Raw genomic sequence first — 18,531 nt, 5'->3', positions numbered from 1 at the left:
GATGCCCCGCGATGCCCCGCCACAATCACCGGTAGCTAGGCGGAGGCCGGACGGAGAAGATGGAACTCAGGCGGCCAGTCGGCAAGGCGGGTCAATCTGGTGGGGGTGTGGCTCAGCTCCGCCTCCTGTTTACTCCCCACCCGCTCCACTCCTGGGGTCACGGCCCCGCCTTCCAGAGCGCAACGGCAGACGTCGGCGAGCGGGACGCCCCAAGGTCCGGCCCCCGTCCGGAGAGGGAAGCCCCCAGGAGTTTGTTGGGGTGGAGGACAACACAGTGCGCAGGCGTGAAGGGTCACTTCCGTAGGACGGCGGCGAGCGGAAGGGGAAGTGAGCGGCTGGGCCGGGTGGGCCGCGTCCGGGCGATTAAGGGAGGAGGAGGCGTGAGGTGAGTGAGGGCGTCCGCCCGGTCACCCTGCGCCGTACGTGCGCCCAGCGCCGCCTGCTTCCCGCCCCCTCCCCCGGCTCCTCCGGGGGCTGTCGCCGGGCCTCTGAACCCCGAACCTGCTGGGACCCCGGGAGCCCGCGCAGGCGCGTCCTTGCCCGGAGCCCGAATCGCGGCCCGGGACTGCTGCGCGCGGGGGCCGGCCCTGACCTTGGGGGCGGTGGGCTCGGCGCGTAGTGAGTGACCTTAGGGGCGCTCCTGGCGCGGAGGGAGGCGGCGGGGCTGTAGGGGAAGGCTCTCGGGGCGGCCTCGCCGGGCGCCTTCCGGCGCTCGGGCCGTACCCGGCTTTGTGTTCCTCCCTTTAAAGGAGCGTTTCGGTAGGCACGAGCTGGCATTTACTGAGGGCTGTAAGGTTGTCTAGGGGCCGCAAGCTGGGCTCTGTGGCTGTCACACCCCCATCGGGATGACGAGGCCAAACCCGGCCCCCGGACTAGAGCCGCCAAGTTCTTCCCGCTATACTTAGCGGTCCCGCCTGAGCTGCCCTGGCTGTGCTGAAGTCGCCAAAGGCCACGGACTCCCGGAGGCCGCCCGGGCAGCTTACGTTCTCTGGGTTCTGCCTTCCACCTTCACAGAAGTTTCTTCTCCCCCATCATTAAGTTAACACTTTGAGCATGGCTCTGAGAGGTTCCTGCCCACCTCACTAGAAGCCCCAACCCTTTAATTTCGTGACAGTGAAGGCAAGTTGCTAAGTTCCCTCAAAGAATTCACCCGCTAACCCAAGCTTCCAGAGCTGGGCTCTTGTTACAATATGCCTTTTTTTATTTTTAAAAGATGCCCGATTTCACAAAGGTAGTATTGCAAAAGGACCGCCTTTTGTGTAGCAAAGACCAAAATAAATGAGCTTGAGCATTAGCTCAAGCTTTCACTAGTTCACTGGGGACCCAGAAGATTTATGTTTATTTCCATTAAGTGTCCCTTGGGGGGGACTCTTGCTTTAACAGTTAGAGAGACCTGCTGTTCCCAAAGATGGCCTGACATGAAGAAGCCCTCCAAGCCCTGGCAGGTGGGAGCCAGCTGTGATACCGGAGATGGAAACGGATTCCGTAAGTGATACACAGTCATCTGCAGTGTTTGGTAGGGTGGGACAACAAAGAACACTCCATCTGTTTGGAAGCATAAGGGAGGGTCCCAAACACCATGTGCTTCATTGAGTAGAAGTGGTAAAACTTGGCTTTTCAACCACCACCTTCCCTCTCACTCTGCTTCCTGATTCCATACTTCAGATCACATCAATGGTACACTCCTTTGCTACAATTTTAGTGAGGCAATTGGGGTTAAGTGACTTGCCCAGGGTCACACAACTAGTAAGTGTTAAGTGTCTGAGGCAGGATTTGAACTCAGGTACTCCTGACTCCAGGGCTGGTGCTCTATCCACTGCGCCACCTAGCTGCCCCCTTTGCTACAATTTTAGAGGAAGATCTCTCTCTATCCATTGATTTCTCCCCTGCTGCCTTAGAATTTGCCAGACTCCCTCTCCATTCCTCAAATCTTCATCACCCCCAAATACTGTCATCCTAGAATTCTTTTCTCTTTCGCAATCTAACTCCTAGAAAAAGCTGTCTATATTTGCTGTCTCTTTCTTATCTCCCACTCAAGTAACCCCTTGCAAGCTGTCAGCCATAACTACCACTCGAATAATTCTAAAGTCACCAGTGAAAGATCTCTATTGCTAAATCCCATGGCCTTTTCTGAACCTTTCTTCTCAACCTCTCTACATCTTTGACACCATTAGCCAACCCTTTCTTCTGGATAGTTCACCTTGGGTTTTATTCACATTTTTCTGCCCTAATTCTCTTTGTACATGTCTTGCCAATCACTCCTGGCTTTTCTTTGTAAAAACCATCTATGCCCCACCTCCATGCTTAGATAGATGCCAAGTCCTTTAGCCCACACCTCTTATTTATTCTGAGTTCTAAGACTGAATTTACAGCTGCTTGCTGGACATTCCAAACAAAACATGCCTAAAACAGAGATTAAACTTAAGCTTCCTTAAACCTAGCCCTCCTTATTCTTTCTCCATTCTGTTGAAGGACACATTCCTTCAGTTACCCAGGATCTTAACTGTTCTCCCTTCATCCCTTCTGTCATCCTCACAGCTATCAAACTGATATTCCTAAAGCCAGGGCTGACCATGTCACTCCCTTGCTAATGAAGTTTTAGTAACTCGCCTGTTGCCTTTAGGATAGCATGTAAGTTCCTCTGTCTGGCATTTAAAGGCTTTCAGAGTCTGTCTAAGCTCTTTCTCCAGGTAAGTTACATATTACTCCTCACAGACTCCAGCCAAACTGGCTTGCTTATACTTACTCAAATACTATGTTATATGATAGTTTCGAAGCAGAAGAAAATAGAGATTTCAAATGCTAGAGTTAAATACTTCTCTGCATAATCATATACAAACATTATTGAGAAGTGACTTCTCCTATAAACTGACCTCGTTGCCAGGCTCTGGGGAAAGATAACTAAGTTATGATTACCTTTTTCTGTAGACTATCCCACTCTGGCAGAACAAACCACATGGAGCTGCTAGAAGCGTAGTGAGGAGGATTGGGACTAACCTGCCCTTGAAGCCATGTCCTCGGGCATCCTTTCAGGTAAAGGGGCACAAAAGCTGGCTGGGGTGGACTGGGAAGAAATCGTTTATCTCAATGTTGAGTGAGGGAGGCAGCATGATAAAGAGCACTGGGCCAGGGGGCAGGAAGCCTAAGTCTTAGTCCTGGCCCTGCCTCTTACTGTCTACCACCACACCTCCCCGGGTCTAAGGGGAAAGGACCAGATGATCTCTCTTGTCCCTTCTAATATGTGATTCTGTGAATGATGTTTCACTGCTTCCATTTTTTAAAAGTAGATTTTTGTTGGTGTTTACTAGATTTCCCTGAGGTAGATCCCTTAAAAAAAATTTTTAAGGAAAAAAATTAGCAAGATTGATGCATACATTTTTAAAAATCTGACATATTTAGTATTCTTTACCAATGGATTCCCACCTATGAATAGTTCTCTTGGTTTCTGTCCTTATTAAACTGAGAAGTACAACAGGTATAGTGGAAAAGTGGCCTTGAAATCCAGAGAGACTTACATGTTCATGTTAGGGCTCCCAGCTCTGTGACCATGAGCAAAGCCATAGTTTCTTCATCTATTAAATAGAACATTTGTAGAACCTACATCAGTGTTGTTGTGAAGATTAAGGGATAGTATTTGTAAAGCACTTTATAAATTTTAAGGCACTATGCAGATATCAGCTGTTATTTATTCTTGGCCCCTTTGTGATGGGTGATTTGGAATAAGGCCCTTTCTGCATCTCTCTCCCTATTTCTAAAATGAAAAGAATTTCTGCCATACCTACCTTAAGAAGACAGCCAGTTCTCACTTAATGTAAATGGACCATTCTTCAGACCTCCCCCTCTACAGCTGTGCAGCCCTTCCAGCTTCAGTGCCTGGAGTGGAGCATCCCTGAATTTGCCTGTACTTGTTTGCATGTTGTCTTTCCCATTAGACTGTAAGCTCCTTGATAGCAGAGACTGTCTTTTGCCTCTTTTTGTATCCCTAGTGCTTAGTACAGAGCCTGGCACATAGAAGGAGCCTAATAAATATTTATTTATTGGTTTAATTGAATACCCAAAAAAAAAAAAGAAGAAGCCCTGCCCTATAGGCACTATGCTAAGCCATGGGGATACAAAAGGAAGCAAAAGACAGTCCTTGCCCTCAAGGAGCTTTCGATCTAATGGGAGAACATGTAAACAAATATATTTAAAACAAACTAAATAAATAGAAATAATTAAAAGAAAGAAAACAGTAGAATTAAGAGGGGTTAGGGAAGGCTTCCTGAAGAAGGTAGGATTTTAGTTAGAACTTAAAGGAAGCCAGGGAAGTCAGTAGTTGGAGCAGAGGAGGGAAACTGTTCTAGTCATGGGAGACAGCCAGAGAAGGCCCAGAGCCAAGAGATGAAGGGCCTTGTTGATGGAACAGGCAGGAGGCCATTGTCACTGTATTGAAGAGTACCTTGGGGAGCGAGGTATAAGAAGATTGGAAAGGTAGAAGGGGACTAGGTTAGGAAGGGCTTTGAATGTCAAACAGAGCATTTTGTATTTGATCCTGGAGGTGACCGGAGCCACTGGAGTTTGAGTGTGTGTATATTGGGGGGAGGGGGCAATGATGTAATCTGATCATTGGTTTAAGAAGATCACTTTAGTGGCTGAATGGAGACTGGATTGGAGTACATAGACTTGAAGCAGGCAGACCCACCAGCCAACAGGCTAGTGCAGTAGTCCAGGTCAAGGTGTGCACCAGAGCAGTGGAATGGTCAAAGGAGAGAAGGGGGCAAATTCCAGAGATTCACAAAAGTGAAATCAACAGGCTTTAGCAACAGCTGGGATAGTGGGGGGAGTGAGAAGGACAGAACTCCTACAGTCTCTACCCTAATTTAGACCTTTTATCACCTCTTGCTTGAGCTATGCAATAACCCCATTGGTCTCCCTGTTTCCATTATCTTCCCTCTCTGATGCCTCTTACACAAAGCTGCCAGATTTATCTTCCTGTATTACAGATATCACCATGGGGTATCTCCACCTTCCCACCCCCTTTCCACAACTTTAGTGCCTGTGGGGAGAATACAAACTTCAAGCCCTGGGAATCCAGCCCTAGCCTACCTTTTCATAAGTTACTGTATACAAGGCACCTTGCTTGGTTAGGGTTACAAGATTACAAAGAGAAACAGTTCTTGTTCTCAAGGAACATGTATCCCATTGAGGGGTAGAAAGTATAGAGCTACAAAGTTAAGTAAGGACATCCCATCTCCTTCCTTGCCTTTACCCAAAGGGTCCTTCAGCTCTGGAACACACTTCTTCCTACTCACCACTTCCTCATAGAATCCCTAGCTTCCTACAAAGAGGGATTCAGGTGCCAGCTCCCAGCAGTACATGACCTCCTTGCCTGACCTTCCTCTCTCACCCTCTCTTCCATACTAGCACCTTCTTCTTGAAAAATTTGTATTTACATTTCTCCCCAGTAGAATGTAAATTTCTTGAGCCCTTGAATCCCCATGGCCTAGCACAGTGTCTTGCACATATATTAGACATGTAAATGCTCATTGAATTAAAAAGACAAATTTAATCATGCTTAAGGAGAAACTTCCTCAGAGAGTTGTCCAAAAGTAAAGTGGGCTACGTCACATGTAAGGGATTCCCCCTGACTGGAGAGCTGTCATGACAGGTATGTATATAAAGGGGTGGGGCTGGATTCCCACTTGAGATTCCATGTGGCTTTTGCCTCTCAGAGAAGTATTTCTCCTGACCTCACTGACCTCAGGAGGGAAATACCAAGCCATTATTCAGGGCCTCCCATGTTAGGCCCTGGGAAAGTCTAACAAGGAGCTCTGAGCTAGGATACATGTTTATGCATATTGCCTACAGGGAATATGTGATCCAGGGCACTGTAAGCATATGTGCTGACTACAGACGTAGGTGACAGGAGCATAACTCAAGCAGGAAGGGGCCTCAGGCCATCGAGGCTAGCTGCCATATTGTACAGATAAGGAACCTTAAAGGACACATGATTGATCAAGGAATACAACAATTCATAATTCAGTTTGACAGACAGCAAGCACAGCCCAGTCAGTGCTCACAGCTAGGGATGCAGTGATGAAAAAGGACACAATCCTTCTAAATGTGCTTGTGATCTAATTGGGGTAGGGCAGGGAATATTCATAAGTATGATACGAGAGAAAGTGTGGTAAAGGCAAAGCACTTTTTTTTTTTAAGTGAGGCATTTGGGGTTAAGTGACTTGCCCAGGGTCACACAGCTAGTAAGTGTTGAGTTTCTGAGGTCGGATTTGAACTCAGGTACTCCTGACTCCAGGGCCAGTGCTGCGCCATCTAGCGGCCCCAAGGCAAAGCACTTTTAAGAAACGTGTTGGAGGGAAATGGCTGGAAAAGAGCCAGAGCCATAGATGAACATTTGAGAAATGACATTGTTGCACGCTGTTGGGGTGGGACGTAATAGCTTCTCGACTCAGTGGATTAGGCCATGGGACTAGGGAAAAGCAAGGCCACATGTTTGATTCCCATGGGGACCACAGTTAGCTCAATGGTACAGAGCCTGGGCCAGTGTCTGGCCAACCATTTCATAAATGTGTCGTTGAGGAAGACAGAAAGAGTGAGTAAAGGATGGCTGAGCAGGCCTCTAATAACTGTGCTGTCTGAAGAGCTCAGTGCAGTGCAGAGCTTGCTGTGAAAAATGACTTGTAGGTGTTTTCTTTCTTTTCTTCTGTTTATATAGCCCCAGTAAGGAGCCAGGAAATCTTTAGGGATGGCTGACATGTAAAAATTCCTCTTTAGAAGTGTGCAAACTTTGTCCCTTGTTCTCTCAGATGCAGGAAGGATAAGGAGAGTGGAAGCCATGGCTGAAGAGTGTTGTATATATTGTCAGATGCAGACACCATCTTGATTTTGCTTAGTTGTTTTTCTTTTTTTCAGAGGGGGGCTCAGTGTATGTATTGGGGGAGGGGGGGTCTGAAAATGATGAATGTAAAACAAGACATCAATAACAAAACAAACAGGAAAGGAGGTTGGGCAACATAACTCCCCCCACCATGCCTTCATGGTTGGAAAAAGCAACGGATAGTGGGGGCTTGATTAGACCCCTTTGACAAGGTTAAGGGGAAAACCTATTCTAGCTTGTGTAAGCCTGATCACCTTAAACATTCTATTTTATGCCACTATAGGATCCTCTTTCCCTTAAATCTATGCTAAAGAGCCTTGATTCAGTAATAAGAGTTTACTGATAGCCCAGCTAGGGAATTAAGGAGACTAATCAAGGTTAGTTAGTGGTAGAAGGAGCTAATACTGAGACAGCAGCTTTAAGCCCTTAATGCTTCCTGAGTTAAAATCCAGTCTCAGATGCTTACTAGTTTTGTGACCCTGGGCAAGTCAATTCACCTTATTTGCCTCAGTTTCCTCATCTGTCAAATGAGCTGGGGAAGGATATGGCAAACCATTCCAATATCTTTGCCAAGAAAACCCTAAATGGGGTCACAAAGAGTCGGACAAAACTGAATTGAGTATTATTATGCTTTGAGGTTTAGAAAGTATTTTCTTCACACCCTGTGAGATGGGCATCTTCATTTTTATAGAGGGGTAAGTAACTTATCCAAGCCAGGATTAGGGGAAACCTACATCAGCCCACCACAACCCAGAGGTGTTTCTGCTGATAGTTTTAAGAACTTCATCTTCAAGTGTAGCCTCAAAACAAACTTCATTGTTTTGAGGTCAGGAGTGACCCAACTTAATCAAAAACATTTCCTTGGAGCAGCTTATTTTTTTTTTAATTAATAAAGTTTTTTTCCCTGTTACATGTAAAGATAGTTTTCAACTTTTGTTTATACAAGCTTTTCAATTTCAGATTTTTCTCCTTCTCTCCCCTCCTTCCCCCCTCCCCTAGACCGAAGGTAATCTGATATAGGTTACATATACATATATATATATATATATATATATATATATATATATATATATACACATAATAACATTAAACATATTTCTGCATTAGTCATGTTATAAGAGAAAAATCAGAGCAATGACAAAAAGCCTCAAAATAGAAAAACATCAGCACCAAAAACAAAAGAAATAGTATGGTTCATTCAGCAGCTACTCCACAGTTCTTTTTTTTTTTTCTTGGATTTGGAGATCCTCTTCTATCATGAGTTCCCTGGAACTCTTCTGTACCATTGCATTGGTGAGAAGAATATAGTCCATCACAGTAGGTCAACACTCAATGTTGATGCTACTGTGTACAATGTTCTTCTGGTTCTGCTCATCTCACTCATCATCAGCCCACGCAAGACCCTCCAGGTTTCTCTGAACTCCTCCTGCTCATCATTTCTTACAGCACAATAGTATTCCATTGTATTCATATACCACAACTTGTCCAGCCATTCCCCAATTGATGGGCATCCCCTCAACTTCCAATTCCTTGCCACCACGTAAAGAGCAGCTATAAATATTTTTGTACATGTGGGTTCCTTTCCCCTTTCCATGATTTCTTTGGGCAAAAGACCCAAAAGTGGTATTGCTGGGTCAAAGGGTATGCACAGCTTTATCGCCCTTTGGGCATAATTCCAAATTGGAGCAGCTCATTTTTAAGCTGAGCTTTGGAACTTGTTCTAAGTAAACTTTGTTCCATTAAGTGAGGTTTCTCTGGACAGGAGCATTTGAGTATCTTGATGGGCCCATTTGTTTTTGAAAGTGCTGAGAAGAGGTTTGGAAAGCTCATCTGGGCTGGGTCTACCACATTTAGATTTTGCTGAGCTGTTCCCTCCTCCTATCTTGCTCATTCTAAAGCAGATATTACCCTTCCTCCCCCATTGCCAGGCTCTCGAAGTCATTAACAGCTATTAAGTAGAAAATGACATTAGGAAGAAAGGAAACCAGGAGAGGTGGGTGGTGTTTTCAGCAAAAGAGGAATTTCTCCAAACCTTAAATCTCAACAGCTGCATCTGGCCCTAAAGCAAGACTGATTGTAATTCAGCCTGCTGTCCAGTCCTCCCCCCCTTCCCACTGTATAAGGTTCTGTGCCTCATCTGGCCTTGGCCAGAGTTAGGTGTCTTGATTTCTCTTCCTAGCCTTGTAAGAATGGAACAGAGAGCAGATTCTTTGTTTTTGGAGGAGTGTTAAGAAAGGCTGGAGAAAGCAATGAGAGCTCTGTGTGCTTAAGGGGTAGGGAGGACTATCTCTCTGTCTCTGTTATAAAAACTCATGTTCTGTTGGATGATTTTAAATGTCCAGAGGCCACCTGATGTTTCAAAGTCACTGAGCCATGGCTGTGGGTGACATAAATCTGTCAAACTCATGTATCTGTCTTGGCTAAATAGGTTGCATCCTGATTTACAAAGAATAGTTTGTGAATAGAACAATGGGGAAGTGTGATAAGTAGGGAGTCTTCTATTTTAAGGAATCTTATGGTGACTTTTTGTCAGGTGAATTTCATGGATGTCACCAGAGAAAAGCATGATTGACCAAGAAGGTGGACCAGCCATGTAATGAACTCCAAATCTAGTGAGCAGGAAGTTGGTGTGTTCTGGTGGTATCCAGGCAATGTTAAGAGATATAAAAGGAAGCCCCACAGCATGACAAGTGGGCCTTTGTAAAAGATACATGAACACAGGGACAGGAGATATGCAGAATAAGGAGGCACAGTTGAGTGGTGATCGGCACCATTGGAGGAAAAGCTCACATTGAGAAGATCGCAGGCAGCTCTGCCAAATATTGAAGAATTTCATTTGTACAAATACAAGTTTTTGTATATATTTGTTTAAAGCCATATTCATATGTGTCAAGTAGATATAGTTGTCCAAACATATCACATGGAACTATTTGAATAGAAGTGTTTGCTGAGGTGATAGGCTGTTGTTTTTATTAATGATGAAAATGACAATGTTGTGATTTCTGTCCCAGTAAAAAGGTCATTAGAATGGCCTTGGTTGATTGTTTCTATGATGAAATTATTTGGTCCAGCCCCACTAAATAGCCTCTTTGCTTCTCTCCTTAGACACTGCCCAACGTCTCTGACCTATATCTGAGCGATGTGCCCCCTGTCCCTACTTTGGCTGATATTGCCTGGATAGCAGCAGATGAAGAGGAAACCTATGCTCGAGTCAGGTAAGGCATGGGAGCTGGGCCTAGGTGTAGCCAAGCTTAGAACTTAACAGGGTAGGGGGCAGCTAGATGGCGCAGTGGTTAGAGCACCGGCCCTGGAGTCAGGAGTACCTGAGTTCAAATCCGGCCTCAGACACTTGGCATTTACTAGCTTTGTGACCCCAGGCAAGTCACTTAACCCCCATTGCCTGTCCAAAAAAAAGGGGGGGGGGGACTGCCTCTTTGGAGCTATACCTAGAGTTCTAGGCCATCATTAATTCAACCAACATTGTAGAAGCCTTGTCCTCATTGCTAGAGATCCAAGAGTTTACAGTCTAATAGGGGAAAATAGATGTACACAAATAAATGATACAGAAATGGATGGAAAAAAGTACATAAAAGAGACATGGGCAAAGTGCTATGAGAAAGATTACTTTTTTCTTTTTTTGTGAGGCAAATGAGGGTTAAGTGACTTGCCCAGACTCACACAGCTAGTAAGCGTTAAGTGTCTGAGGCCGGATTTGAACATGGGTCCTCCTCTGAATCCAGGGCCAGGGCTCTATCCACCTAGCTGCCCCACCCCCTTTTTTAAAAATAAGTTTATTGATGTCTTCTATTTCTTACATTATCATAGTTATATCCACTGTCTTTCCTCACCCCCTTTCAGAGAGTCATCCCATACAACAGATAGTATTTAAGAGGGGAAAAAAAGCATAACTGATCAATACATTGAACAAGTCTAAAAACATGTTTGATGTGTAATACCTGTAGACTTCCCACTTCTACAAAGGGGTGGATTGGGAGTGTCCTCTTATATCTACAAGAAATCACTTTCATTGGGCATGGAGAAAGGGGAAATTCTTAGAAGTCATCTTTAGTGGGCTGTAAAGGTAAGGATCCTATCAGGTAGAAATTTAAGGTGGGGCATTCCACACATTTAAGCTTGTGAGTAAAAGGAGAGTATTGAAGTTTGTCTGAGACACTGAATACATGAAGAGGAATAAAATGAGAAATCTAGAAATTAGGGTTGGAATTGGATTGTATGAAAGACTTGATAAGTTCATACTGTCTTCAGTATTCAGTGAGAAACCTTTGAAGATTTAAGTGAAGTGACAAGATCAGAGCAGCACTTGGGAAATTTCATTCATAAACAGCTAGATATAAATGTAGCATTCCATGTTTCATAAATGCATTTTAGAGAACTTTAATAAAAATACATTCTAGGGGGTTCTTTCCTGATTAGATGGCTAAATATTTTTCTGAATTTCATCAGTTCTAGCATATTATCACAAAAAGCTGATCAATGTCAGGGAAAAGAATATTAACTCTAACATATACTTTACATGTTCATTTCTCCCCTCTTAGAAAGTATCTTTTTTTTTTTAATAATAAAAAAGTATTTTATTATTTTCCAGTTACATGTAGAGGTAGTTTTCAACATTTGTTTTTATAAGATTTCTAGTTCCAAATTTTTCTCTTTCCGTCCCTTCCCTCCCCTCTTCCCAAGACAACAAGCAATCTGATAGAGGTTATATATGTACAATCACATTAAACATATTTCTGGGGCAGCTAGATGGCGCAGTGGATAAAGCACCAACCCTGGATTCAGGAGTACTTGAGTTCAAATCTAGCCTCAGACACTTAAAACTTACTAGCTGTGTGACCCTGGGCAAGTCACAACCCCAATTGCCTCACCAAAAAACAAAACAAAACAAAAATATTTCTGAATTAGTCATGTTGTGAAAGAAGATCCAGAACAAAAGGGGGGAAAAAGTAGAAACAGTATGATTCAATCTGCATCCAGATTGTCTATCACAGTTGATCTTCACACAATGTTATTGATACTGTGAAGAATGTTCTGGTTCTGCTCATTTCACTCAGCATCACTTCATATAAGTGAGAGCACTTACTTATATGACTTAGAGCACTTAGAGACACTAGCTCTATCTAGTCATTGAGCATCTGATAGTACAGTGGATAGATCACTGGAACTAAGAATCAGAAAGATCTGAGTTCAAATCCAACTTCAGACACTTAACTAGCTGTGACCCTGAGTCACTTTAAAAAAAAAATTCTGCCTCAGTTTCCTCTGCAAACCTTAAAGGGCTCTATAAATGTTATTCATAATAGTAATATAGCATGACACAGAACAAAATCCAGACACATTGGTCCTTGTGTCTCAAATGGTTATTATACATGGAAGTATACAATTTTTAATTGAATGACTGGCCTTATTTACTGAATACCAACCAGTCTTCATCCCCAGGATAAGCCATTTACAAAGCACTGAAGAGGGTAGCAATGTAAAGGATGAGTTTAAGAAGCAATCAGACCAAAGAAGGAACAGCCAGGACCTGATTTACCTAAGCCCCAGGGCTCAAAGGAAAGACTAAGCTGTCCTCTTTTCTTTCTAGTTGGATAGTTCGTGTTTGAGGATGGAGGCAAGGCCCAGAATGCATGGACTGCCTCCATCCAAGCAGAAAAGTAGAGTGGGTCCAGCTAACTAAAATGGACCTTTCCCCCAATTTTCAGGAGTGACACCCGGCCCTTGCGGCATAAGTGGAAGCCCAGCCCACTGTTCGTCATGCAGCGCAATGCCTCAGTGCCCAACCTTCGAGGGCAGGAGGAGAAGCTCCTGGCCTTGAAGAAGCCTGGCCTACCAGCCCTCAGCCGAACCACTGAACTACAAGATGAGTTAAGTCACCTACGCAGCCAGATTGCCAAGATTGTGGCAGCAGATGCAGGTAGGAGCCCCAAAAGCTGCCACAGAACCAAACCCTAAATCCAGGAAGCAAACAAGCTTCAGAGTACTAGGTCCCGGAGGAGGCCAGTGGCTTTCAGTAGTGGTAGTAAAAGGACGATAGTCTTTGATAGGGGTTTCCTGAAGCTTGGATATACCCCTTTGTGACTTTTCAGAACAAGGCAACAAGTCTGAGGTGTACCTCACTCTGTTGCAGGCCTTCTTCCAAGTCATAATAAGTATAATAATCAAAAACCAGACCAACCCCAAACCTGGGATTCGATGCTGGTTCTGTCCCTTGGTCAGTTCTGCCGGAGAGACAGACAGACCTATATCCAGCTCTGTTCACACCCTTAAGTTTTCATCTTTTTCTAAAAAATAAAAGCTCCTCCCTTTGCCAACAGGAGATAATTCCCAAGAAATACAGCTTCTTTCCTTCTCCCCACCCCCCAAATCAGGTCCCCATCACACCATTTCTCTGGTTGGCTCACTACCTACAGAGATGGGTCAAGAGGGGAAAGGATCCCAAGAAGCTAGAAACACTGTGGGTCTCTCCAGAGTTGCTATATCTACCCCTGTCCTGCTAGTCACACTCTGCTTTTCCACTCCCCAAATTTCATGTTCTTTTTCTTCTGTGATGCTGAGAAATTAGAAGAGATTATGCTCCCAAAATCAGGACTCTGGGGTAGGGGTGGTGGGTGGGGAGGTAGGGGTGCGGGGAGGGAGTGTGTCTTAGCTTTAGAGAAAATGGCCAGGATGTAGTCTGACCCTTAAGACACCTAGAAGACCTGAAATAGCCTAGTTGCCCATTAAATATGTTGGACTTGGGGGTTGGAGAATTTGAAAGCAGAAACTTCTTTTGCAGGGAAGGGTGCAGGGAGTGGGGGTCCTTTTTGCCATTTCCAGGAGGAGCATAGTGTAGTGAAAAGAATTCAAATTTTGGCATTACCACTTAGCTGTGTGCCGTTAGACAAGTTACTTCCTCTCAATGGCTTCTTCTGTAAAGTGATGATCAGTGAAGTCCCTTCTACCTTGAACATTCTGGGTGTTGCCTAAAAAGCACATTATAGGCCTTTTCCTTAATAACTGGGAAGAATGTGACTATAGATTCCTGCCATTGGTGCTTCCTGGGCTTCGGCAGACTCCATAGCATCCTGTTGTCATGGTGACAACCCAGTTGTTGCTCTGTTGACTTTCCTGTGGTAAGAAAATGTTGTGTCTTGGCTCCAGTGCCCACCAACACCTCTTGTTTTCTTTTTCAGCTTCGGCTTCATTAACACCAGATTTCTTATCTTCAGGAAGTTCCAATGTCTCTTCTCCCTTACCTTGTTTTGGATCCTCATTCCACTCTACAACTTCCTTTGTCATTAGTGACATCACAGAGGAGGCTGAGTTAGAAGGTCCTGAGCTTCCATCGGTTCCCATACTTTGTTCTGCCAGCTCTGAATGTTGTAAAACTGACTCCAAAGCTGCCTGCAGCTTGGCTGAAGATGAGGACTGTGTGTCTCTCTCAAAGGCTAGCAGCTTTGCAGACATGATGGGCATCCTGAAGGATATTCACCGGATGAAGCAGAGCCAAGACCTGTAAGTGGCTTTGGTGGGAAACCCAATCTTGCTTGTCCTCCTTGGTGCCATTTAGCCATCATTTGGCAGCAGAGACCCTCGGCACTGCCAGCCGCCCACTGTGCCCACAGGCTCCAGAAATCTCCAGGGTATATTGTTTTCTTGGCACAAAACAGCTTCTTATTGCAGTAGCCATAGAAGCCAAATCTCAGACCTGAAAGGCTCAGACTTTAGAGAGCTGTTATACAACCCGATGGCATTTCTGACTGGTAGTTCTCCAGTCTTTGCTTAAATATCTCATTGCTGGGGGCTGCTAGTTCTGCATCCTCATCCTTTTAAATGCTTGCATTCAATCTGTCTCCCTCCTTTCCTCACCCCCCCCCAATCCTCTCTCCCCTTCTTTTTCATGTTTAGGCAACCTCAGTTTCCATCTTTGTTTAAAATCAGAGTTGGAAATTCTGTACTTTGAACACTGTGTAGACCTCGACTAAAAATGTTTATGAGGTTCTGTACCTTCAAGCAAAGGAGACTAGAGACACCCTGGTCCTAATCAAAGATCTCTGGAGCCTCAGCATGAGGGAATCACCATCATTAAGGGATTCCTGAACTATTTTATTTCATTTCAGTAATAGCTACAATGTGAAAGGTCCTATACTGAATAAAATTGCTTTTAGGGGCTGAAGAGGGAGACACTTCTTACTTTATTAGACCTTTTCTGAAGGGACTGCTATTCTATCTGTCCAAAGCAAGCAGCTTATGGGTCTTCAGTCTCTGTTCTGTGTCCTAAACTAATTCCCAATGGGAGTAATTAACCCAGCCTTTCCCAAAAACATTCTACCAAACATATCAGATATAATGACCATATCTTGATAGTATTCTGCCTTTATAGTCTCCCTGCACCTCTTCTGTGAGGTGGGAGCGATGTATTGTCACCTCTTCTCCAGGACTGTTACTGCATTCAGCTTTTTCATCCTTGTAAACTGGACTAGACGTCTGTTTCAGCTTTGAGGTTTTGCGCTAACTGGCTTCCTTGCACATTTCCCAATTCAATGTTCAGAAAATAACTGCACCACAAACGATAAAACTAGCCTGGCGTTGCTACCTCTCGGGTCTTTTCTTGAAAGAGTAGCGGTGACCTGAGAGTGAGGAAATCTGTGTTCTAGTCTAGGCTCTGCTACTAAGTAGCCATAACCTTTGACCACTCCCTTCTCTGAGCCTGTCCTCATCCCTAAGAGACCTTCGAGCTCTAAAGTCTGATACAATGATTCTTTAGTTTGTGAGAACAAACTTATAGGGACCCAATGTCTGGCTATAGTGCCTCTACTCCTGAAATCTGATCCCTATCCTATCAGACCAATTGATAAGACACCATATGATCTGCAGTTCTATGAGACTTCCCCCATCAGTATCTCTTCTGCTCACTTTCCTATCTTGATGACCCAGATCTTAGCAGCCCCAGTGCAGTGAACTTCCCCCAGCTACAAAGCAAATGTAGGCCAGCTGCTGAGGCTCACTCTCTGAAAATTCTTAGAAACATTGTTTAGGGTTTTCTTTGTTGTATATACAATTCTAGTCTTAAACGTATTCTGTTACGCATGACAACCTCATTACATTTATGTAGGTTATATTTACTTGAAGCATCTATTTTCCAGGTGTCTGGATGCCTGCTCATTAATAAATAGCTCCCACTTATCTAAGACATTATGTATCCAGTCATACATACATACACACTCTCTCTCTCTCTCTCTCTCTCTCTCTCTCTCTCTCTCCCTCCCCCCCCTCCCTCTCTCTCTCTCTCTCCCCCTCCCTCCCTCCCTCATCACTTCTCACAATCGTGTAAGGTATAGATAGTACTAACATTGTTATCCTCCTTTTACACATGATTTGGAGGCTGTTGAGGGAGGAGTGACTTGCCCAAAACAACCCCCCTAATAAGCAGTAGAGCCAGGATGTAAACCCAGGTGTTTTAAGAATTTGAATGTGGAGGACCTGAGTTCCAATCCCATCTCTGCTATTTACTTTCTGCATTACTGTGGGCAAGTCACCTTATCCTCATCCAGAAAACTGATGGTTTTAGACTTCAATAATCAAGAGTCTTAAGGTCCTAGCCAACTCTAATTACTAGGACTCTTTTCTTTCTATCACAGTGCCCTGTTGGTTTCCCCTTGGTCCCATGATATGAAGTGTATGTTTCTCTGCATGCTCCTTCCTGTCAAGCCAACTCCCAGGATCCCCCTGGAATAGGCCCTCAGCACAGCCTTTCCCAGAATTGCTGAGAAGCAAAATAGCTTGAGAGCGAGTCCTGTTGCACCCTAGGGAAGGATTGATGAGCAGTGAGATAGCCAAAAGCTGACAGCCGGATTAATAAATGACCTGCAGGCTCTGTGGGTAGTGTAAGTACCAGCATATCAATGTAGAAGGTTTGTGAGCAAGCAACACCTCCCTTTGAGGATACCCCCATTCAGCCTGTGAATCTTGTTCCCTGCTGATTAATTACCCTTTGTACCTCCAGGAATCGGAGCTTGATGAAGGAAGAAGACCCTGCTGTCCTCATTTCCGAGGTGTTGAGGAGAAAGTTTGCTCTGAAGGAAGAGGATATCAGCATGAAAGGAAACTGATGACCCTTTCTGTGGAGCCATATATATATATATATATGGCCCTTTCTCTCTAAGCTGTCTCACAACAGATACTTCTGCCTTGCAGTTAGAAATGTCCTTCCACGATGGAAAACACGGACAGGCTAGAAATGGGGAGAAGAGAAAAGCTGAACTGCTTCCCCACACTTCAAACTTTAGCAAAACTTTTAAGGACAGTGTTCGCAAAAAAAAAAAAAACTGAGTTGAGGGTTTGCAGATAATCAGTCGTGTTGCTTTACATTGAAGAAGATGGGAGTTTTTGTTTTCCTCCTCCTGTGAAAGTAGGCCCCAGCCCGATGACTAGCTTCACTGCACTATCTAGCCAGCTCCTGGTCTCACTGGGCACATGCAGTGTGGCCCTCAGGCTCAGCTGCTTCCTTGCAGGGGATCAGGGAGTTGGGGAGCCCCAAGGTCTTCTCAACACCAGTCATAAACCAACACTTGTCCCCTGTGCTCAGGTCTCCAGCAGGTCCCGTGGCTCCAGCTTATGAATAGGCTGCTGCTGGCAGGCCAGGGCTGGGTTTTGGGTTTTTTTTCCTTCTTAAACACATTTTGTAATACTGTAAAGAAACCAAATCCTTCCATTACCCCCCAGGATCCTTGTGGCCTCCTCATTGCTATGGCATTGATGTCTTGTTCCACTGCCATTGAGGGATCTCAGTGAGGAAGAGGGGAGGGGGCTGTGCTTCATTTGGGGCCATTTTTCCTCATACCTGAACCCCTGTTAGGTCATGCCAAAGTCCTCACCCAACACACTTAATGCATGACCCAGCCCTTGGGACCTCTTCAGTAAAGGTGTGTGCACGTGTGTGTGGTCTGTTTGGGTTGAAGCACTACCTGGTATTAAAGAAAGTTTTTGAGTGGCTGTCGTTTGCTGTGTATGTCTGCACATTGAGACATTCAGCCAGCTCACTTCCACAGCCTAAATCATACTATTCCCCCAAAGATATGAAATCATCCCTAACAAGTCCATACCTTCCAGCTTCTTTCCACATAGCATGAAAAGAATTGTAGGAAAAAAACAAAAACACTGAGCTGCAGGCAAGTTGCAGTCCTGCATATAACTTACTTGTTTTGACCTTGGGCAAGATCATTGTTTCTCATCTGTCTCTAAATGAGGTGGCAGGATTAGGCAATCAAAAATACCTTCTTTGGGCCTCCAGTGATCTTAGAAGCAAATTTCACATGAAATCTATTCTTGACCAGGTTGACCTCAGATTTCTATTACCCCATCTTTATCTCCCTCCCACCTAGAACAGAGGAGGAAGTTCTAGATATACCATCTCTGCACCCCTCCTTCTAATAAGCTGTTTGGTGTAACCTAAATATGGCTGAAATTGAGTGGCATTATCTGAGTTAAGTCCCACAGACAGCTTGTGGTGCAGTGGACAGAGTGCTAGGCCTAAAGTCAAGAAAACCTGAATTCAAATCCAGCTTCAGTATGAGTACCTACTAGGCAATGACTTAAGTTCAGACATTAGCTCTATGACCCTGGGCAAGTCACTTCACCTCTTTGCTGTAGTTGTG

General features: G+C 44.6%; 1 protein-coding gene across 4 annotated transcripts; it reads left to right on the top strand.

Annotated features, from left to right (window-relative positions):
* Nucleotides 1-199: 199 nt before the first annotated feature.
* Nucleotides 200-17,869, top strand: MTFR1L (mitochondrial fission regulator 1 like). Of its 4 annotated transcripts, none has more exons than XM_043996504.1 (7): nt 203-385; nt 1,384-1,485; nt 2,929-3,033; nt 9,980-10,089; nt 12,598-12,809; nt 14,104-14,389; nt 16,881-17,869. In XM_043996504.1, the coding sequence occupies exons 2-7, from the start codon at nt 1,471-1,473 to the stop codon at nt 16,984-16,986; spliced, it is 834 nt and encodes a 277-aa protein (XP_043852439.1). In that variant the 5' UTR covers nt 203-385; nt 1,384-1,470; the 3' UTR covers nt 16,987-17,869. The 4 variants fall into 4 exon arrangements, with proteins under 4 accessions (XP_043852440.1, XP_043852439.1, XP_043852437.1 ...); XM_043996502.1 differs by having other exon boundaries at nt 207-385; nt 14,068-14,389; XM_043996503.1 differs by lacking the exon at nt 203-385 and adding an exon at nt 460-618 and having other exon boundaries at nt 14,068-14,389.
* The last annotated feature ends 662 nt before the right edge of the window (nt 17,870-18,531 follow it).

The sequence above is a fragment of the Dromiciops gliroides genome, chromosome 3 (assembly GCF_019393635.1).
Source record: "Dromiciops gliroides isolate mDroGli1 chromosome 3, mDroGli1.pri, whole genome shotgun sequence".
Lineage (NCBI taxonomy): Eukaryota > Metazoa > Chordata > Mammalia > Microbiotheria > Microbiotheriidae > Dromiciops > Dromiciops gliroides.
The sequence above is the reverse complement of the archived record's forward strand: the minus strand, read 5'-3'. Positions and strand labels throughout refer to the sequence as shown.